A 6,254-nucleotide genomic window follows, 5' to 3' on the forward strand; every position below is an offset into this window, starting at 1 on the left:
AAATCTTCAATTTTGCCTTGTAAATCTTGGGAGGAGAATAGGAAAACAATTCACAGTTAAAACGACATAAATACGTTGATATTCATGCCTCAAATCGTTTTTAACGAAAGATTAAGCAAACTTTGGCTTTCTTATGCAACAGAAAAATTGTTTTCATTAATAAGGCTTCTTTTTCGCGGCGCTTAGAGGAAAACTTTAAATTCTAATTTTAATTATAATTAATGTGCTGATTAATAATCAATTTGGGCGATAGTTGACGTAACTGTATGAAACGCTAATATTGAAATTTCTTTGGAACTATCAACACGCACTCAATGTAATTTCAATATTACAAAATATCGCAGCTCATTAAATTGAAATTATAATTGCTGATTTTTCCTCCTCATGTTTGCTCACATACCAAGATTTTGTGCCTAACTAGTTATTATTGAAAAAGTGTTGTGGGAAAATGTACAATGAAAATTTAAGTGAAATGTTTTTATTAAAGTTTCTACTAAAGGACAGAAGGTACAAAATATAATTGATTCATAAAAGCATGCAAACACAATTCTCAAAATAAATAAATGAAATCAACAAACCAGTCAGAGCCAAAAATTCTGAATGCTAGAATTAGGTCCGTTAGAAGAATCTTTCTTCAGCATACATAAGAAAAAATTTACATACATACAGTCTACTGACGTCAATAAGCAGTTAAGGAAAATCGCCTGTTAAAATGTAGGCATAAAAAATGTTTTGCTAGTTTTGCCGTTATTAACTGTAAGTTAGTAAATTACATTTGTACAAGCATCGATTAATATTAGGTAACCATAAGTGCTTATCTGCAAAGATATTAAATTAGGACTTCAGATTTTTACTTTTTTAACGAACAAAAGTGCAAGTTTTTATAAATTATGTCCCATAGTTGCAGTCAAAATGGTACTGCCGCCTATTTCGCTCAACAGAAGACGATCTCACCTAACTTTTATTTAAAAAAATATCTGATTCTTCTGCTATTGATGATCGAAATTCTGCAACTTTACAGGGCGATTTTAATGAAAATTGCTGTGAATTTCCCAATTAACTCTCATTATTTTGATGAAAATACCGCGTCAATCTGCTTTAGGCAAGTCGTTTAGTGCCTGTACAAAACATTATCAGATCCAACAATTTAGTTTCAGTTGAGGTGTTTGTAAAATATCGAAATATTCCTGGTTGAAGCGTAAAAAAAGTATTTCTGAGCCATTTTGCTCACCTACCTACAGGACACTTCGTACACATTAACCATAAGCAAATAGACCCATTTAGATAGTAATTTTTGAATAATATTGGCTTTATTCGAAATGAAGAGGCGTCAGATTAACATAATGCAAAGATTGAAAAACAGGAAAACAAAAAAATATTGTAATTTGCACAAAAGAAAGGTGAAAGGTTACAATGTTAAATTAAAATGCCATTAATATTTAATGAGAGTGCATTTTTTCGTCGCTTCCACCCTACTAATCAGCAAAATTTCCATACAAACCGACTTATCATTTCAAAATGTTTCCATTTGGCGCAAAAACTCGTTTACGTCAGTATGCATAGTGGATTGTAATTTTTAATAAGGCTCACACTGCATAAATGTCTGGGAGGCAGATTCTAAAAATATATTTTTCTAAATGGTTTATTTGAGGTTTTCAACACGCTTCTGATTTAATTATTGCAATCAGTTAATTAATTTAGAAATATTTTCCATTGGGTTTCAGGCAACGCACAAATATGGAAAATTACACTATTCACATACGCGCTATTTGTATGTAAATGTATAAATAAGTGAAGAACTTTTCATCGAAAGATTGCATTTGAAATTCATTTTTGATAGTCATTGAACGTCATTCAGCAGTTAATTTCCATTCCAGGCCAAAGTGTTGTTTGTCCATCATTTAAGTGGCCAATTTCTGCTTAAATTATTATTCAAATTTGAGGTTTTTAAACGAGTTTTCGAGTCTATAGTCGCGTCAACAGTATTACTATGCGTTTTGTTATCAGTGTGMTTCGTTCAMGCAAAACCCCRAAAAGCTKATAATAACTTGAAGAAAAACCGACCCGAAAGTCAATTCCAACTCTATAAAGTATAGATGAGTTTCTCGTTAAGTGCAATTGGTATTTTCCTGATGRGTTTTACATATTTCTACTCATTAAATTTTAATCGTTCTCTAATAGCCGATTTATCAAATTTCGCTCTTGTAGACAATTTRAAAGATAACTGAGTAATCTTCAAWGCAGGACTAGTAAGRATAAAAAATAAATTTATGAAAAAGTTTACAGACTATCTGCCTACTGAACCCCATAAAGTAAATGAATCTTGGTTTCATTTAAAAAATATACTTTCAATCAATTAAGGTGGTGTTTCCTGCGATGATGCATTTCAACATGCGTTAAAGGACTTAATGGGTATTTTATAGCCACATCTATTAAATACTGGAAAAAATTGTTGACTCTCTTTTTATTAGACGTTTTATAAGTAATAAGTTGGCAGTTTGGAATCGATTCTATTGATAGAATGACTTGGCAAAAAGAGGCCCGAGCTGTTAATACTGCGAAGATAAAAATCAGAATGACAAGAAAATTTGCATCAGATAAAATGTGGAAACAAAATGATGTATTGAAAAACTGCTTGAAACAATTCTATTTTGAGAGACGTGGAAGTTCTAGTTCGCAAAGGAAAATGGTTTAGATATACACAAAAGAACCAGAGGATATTCTGCTTAAATAAATGTATTGAAAATATATTTAACATGTTATTACACAAATATACAAATAAGTTATTCCCAGAACTCTTGACACCAGAGCAAATAAAAAACTGTACTGGTGTCAAGTATTCAAGTATTTTCAGACTCCTGAGAGCCGAGATTCAAGTCCCAATATCCCGGAAAAGTATCCTCTCTAGGCATGTAGTAGCCGCGATGTTTCGAACATTTTTTTGTAAGCGCCAGTATTTCGTTGGCAGTTAAGCCCTGGTTAAGGTAGAACTTTTCGCAGTCTTTGCATGACCATCCTGGAAGCTGTTGCCTCAATTTCCCTCTCACTACCGGCTCTGCCTCTAGTTGGTTGGGCACATTCTGCGCTTTTGCCAGGAAGGCATTCAAATTATCTGGAAGGACTTCTTCATTGGTTAAATCCGGTTTATTCTCAACAATTGCACTGTTTAAGCCGGTGTTTTCCTCTGGAGCGCTGTTAGAAGCAGACTTTTCCTCACATGCATCGTTGTTTAAATAGTTTACCAAGCTTGTAATTCCCATCACAGTATCAGCAGTGGCTTGATTGGAAGTGGAGTTTTGGCATTCAAAAGAATTGAAGCTTTCCTGGTCTTTTGAGGAGAACATCTGAGTTATCGTCAGCTTATTGTTCTTAATATCTCTCTTTACCTCCCTTGTTCGGAAGCTCGCTGGTTTCCTCACTGGAGTCGATTCTATAACGGAGAAATCCATGTCACTATCGGTTTTCTTAGGAGTTCGCACTTCACTCTTAAGTGCCTTACAAAGGTCGAAGGGTAAATTTTTTCGAAGGCAGTTTTTGTTATTGTTGGCTTGCAACAAATTTACCGACTCCTGATTGGCGCTTTGCTGCCCCTTTGTTGCAATCATCATTAGTTTGGACCTAGTGAGAGTTCTGTCGTTTTGCGTGAGCTTTTTCTTATACTTCTGTTTGTACCGAAATGATCTGCGGTTCTTCTTGATTTCAGGGCTTCCAGTACTTTCCTCTGACTTGCACAAATCGTCATCAGATATTATTACAGACATACTGCTATTATTTGATTGCTCCTTGAGAATTCCCGAATTCCCTGAAGCGGTTACAATTTCCTTGTTCAACTGTGGCTGATCACTTAGCTGATTCCTTATGCACTGGACCTTTAGTTGCAACTTACTTTGGACATGGCTGATCTCTCTGTTAAGGCAGAAAACCATCATGGAAAGGTTTTTTAACATGGAAATGGGCTCTTGCTTCCATATCTGGGCGACGTTATCGTCAAACAGTTGTTGCCACTCTTTCAATCCGTTCATTCTACTTGATCATTACATACAATGGATTAATTCACTGTTACCTGCAAATTATTAAAACTGTCTTGTTTTTTTGGGCAATTTACCAACAAAAGCGAGGGATGTTTTGACTGTTGTCATTTTTTTGAGTTTATAGGTTAGGATTCGAAGATATGTTCGCACATAGCAATTGGCAACTGGTTGGTGATTTAACATGCGTTGTATTTTCAGATAATTTCTTCTCAAATTTTCTTCTCAATCGCATTTTCTTGCTCGGCAAAAAATGCATGCCAAGGCTTAAAGCAGCAACAACGCTACACATAAAAACTGATGATGGTGGAAAAATACACCGAAACGTATTTTGATAGATAAATAGAGACAATAAATGACTGACACCCAGGAATGAATTTGATTTAGAATTGAAACACAGTCAGGAAATTATATATAGTATTACTAAACTCACGAAAGACGTGTTTTCCACCTAAGCACGACCTTTAAATAAACCGCTTTGTCAATCGGGGCCAATCAGAACACAGATGTCACCTTAACCAATAAGATTTTGGAATCTGTGGCCATTTTGAACGCCTCGTCACAGCGCAAGTCTGGAACTGAACATTCCTGTCGTTGCGGATTATTCTGCCATTTCTAACCGATCGCCAACCAATTTCCAACCAGTAATTTCCTATGTGCGAACGTAGCTGTCGGTTTTGTGTTTATTGAAGTGTTAAAACATTAATTTTGGTTCGTATTTCGCAATGAGTGAACCGGGGATTACCAGTATGCCTCCTCTTCAGCCTTCTCAAGTGATGGACGGTATGTTTTTGATAGTATTTTTCAGGTTGTTGACAATTAATCTTCTAAATCTTCCATTACTTTCAGAGAGTTCTACGGAGGAATCTACTTTCTGTTCATGGACCAGGGCAAATACCTTGATTTTACTCGATTTATGCAATAAATTTAGATTGAAAGTGGGCACTTTAGAAATTAGAAATTTGAAGAAAATGTGGGAAGTCATGTCAAAAGAATTTCAAACTTGTCATGGTATTGCTGTCACGGCAAGTAACTGTCAGAATAGATGGCGCGTGTTGGAGCGAAATTATAAAAAATATTTAAATAGCAAACAGCAAACAGGGACCGGGCAAAAATTTTTTGAGTTCGCCGAACAAATGGGGAATATTGTAGGAAAGGAGAACGACATCAACCCCACTGTTCTTCTAACAGCGGCAAGCCGAAGCAAAATCCCAGCGGGAAACGCTCAATCGCCACATCTTCAAGGGGCCAAATCATCGGGATCCAATCACGAGTCAGATAATACGTTAAGTCCGCCAGCTAAAAAATCTAAGCTTAAACTGACACCAATGCGACCTAAATATAACAGCGATGAAATATTAGAGAAATTTAGAAACGACAAAGAACAAAGACACAAAGAGAAATTTGCCTTTGAGAAAGCGAAATTTGAGAAACTGTTTCAGCTGGAATTAAGGAAGCAAGCGGCTAGGGAGACAAGAAACAACTTTTTAAAACAGAGCAATGAATTGCGAAAAGAACAAAACCATATTTTAGATCTTCTTTGCAAAAAAATTGAGCAAGTACCCAGGTGTAACGGTCATATGTGATAGGTATTCCTTAAATTATACAATTTGTAGATATTATTATTAAATTAATATTAAGATTATTACTTAACCTTAACTATGTACATGACGTTTTTTGCATTGCATTCATTTTCGTTTAATTATTATTTGTGTAATAGAAAAAATAATTTGTCATTATTCCCCATTAGACCGATTGCGAAGTCAAGACCAGAGTTCAATGATTGCATTAATTAAATTAAATTAAAATCAACACGGCTGCATTTAAAAGTGACCAAATCGGAATCGGAAATTTTGTATTATTTATATTATTATTATAATTTTTGTACAGGGCGGATCCAGGGGGGGGTCATGTCCCCATTCAATTCTCTATCCAACGGTGCCAAAACGAATTCTCTGACTCGAATGGTTCTTGAGAAATTTCGAAAAAAGCAGCGTCATGTTAAAGTGGATTTTTCAACTCAAAAAAAAATTACGCAAATCTAAAACTTCTTGAATTCAAGCATTTTTTGAGAAAACTGGCAACAATTCCCCATCCATGGTTCCTTTTCTAAAAAGGCATTTTATTTTTTTCTAGAATGATGTACAAATGAGCGTTCTTGCTCATTTTGCCTCCGAGAAATGAGCAAAAACGGGACGGAAAACATTACATTTTGGCATAATCTTG

General features: G+C 35.0%; 2 protein-coding genes across 4 annotated transcripts; one reads left to right on the forward strand and one right to left on the reverse strand.

Moving 5' to 3' along the window:
- Positions 1-2,720: 2,720 nt before the first annotated feature.
- On the reverse strand, positions 2,721-4,858 carry LOC109537517. Of its 3 annotated transcripts, none has more exons than XM_019904293.2 (2): positions 4,774-4,858; positions 2,721-4,063 (listed from the first exon to the last, which is right to left on the reverse strand). In XM_019904293.2, the coding sequence occupies exon 2, from the start codon at positions 4,020-4,022 to the stop codon at positions 2,841-2,843; it is 1,182 nt and encodes a 393-aa protein (XP_019759852.1). In that variant the 5' UTR covers positions 4,023-4,063; positions 4,774-4,858; the 3' UTR covers positions 2,721-2,840. The 3 variants fall into 3 exon arrangements, with proteins under 3 accessions (XP_019759852.1, XP_019759851.1, XP_048520778.1); XM_019904292.2 differs by lacking the exon at positions 4,774-4,858 and adding an exon at positions 4,462-4,531; XM_048664821.1 differs by lacking the exon at positions 4,774-4,858 and having other exon boundaries at positions 2,721-3,802; positions 3,887-4,248.
- Positions 4,555-5,647, forward strand: LOC109537518. The gene is made up of 2 exons (XM_019904294.2): positions 4,555-4,811; positions 4,878-5,647. The coding sequence occupies exons 1-2, from the start codon at positions 4,754-4,756 to the stop codon at positions 5,612-5,614; spliced, it is 795 nt and encodes a 264-aa protein (XP_019759853.2). The 5' UTR covers positions 4,555-4,753; the 3' UTR covers positions 5,615-5,647.
- Positions 5,648-6,254: the final 607 nt, after the last annotated feature.

This window comes from Dendroctonus ponderosae, unplaced genomic scaffold (genome assembly GCF_020466585.1).
Source record: "Dendroctonus ponderosae isolate FM_Combo_2020 unplaced genomic scaffold, Dpon_F_20191213v2 Dpon_F_20191213_3, whole genome shotgun sequence".
Classification (NCBI taxonomy): Eukaryota; Metazoa; Arthropoda; class Insecta; order Coleoptera; family Curculionidae; genus Dendroctonus; species Dendroctonus ponderosae.

Excerpts from the sequence above, each read along its gene's own strand:
- LOC109537517 (XM_019904293.2), bottom strand. The coding sequence starts at position 4,022 with ATGAACGGATTGAAAGAGTGGCAACAACTGTTTGACGATAACGTCGCC.
- LOC109537518 (XM_019904294.2), top strand. The coding sequence starts at position 4,754 with ATGAGTGAACCGGGGATTACCAGTATGCCTCCTCTTCAGCCTTCTCAA. Across the intron at positions 4,812-4,877 it reads GCCTTCTCAAGTGATGGACG|AGAGTTCTACGGAGGAATCT; the intron begins GTATGTTTTTGA and ends CATTACTTTCAG.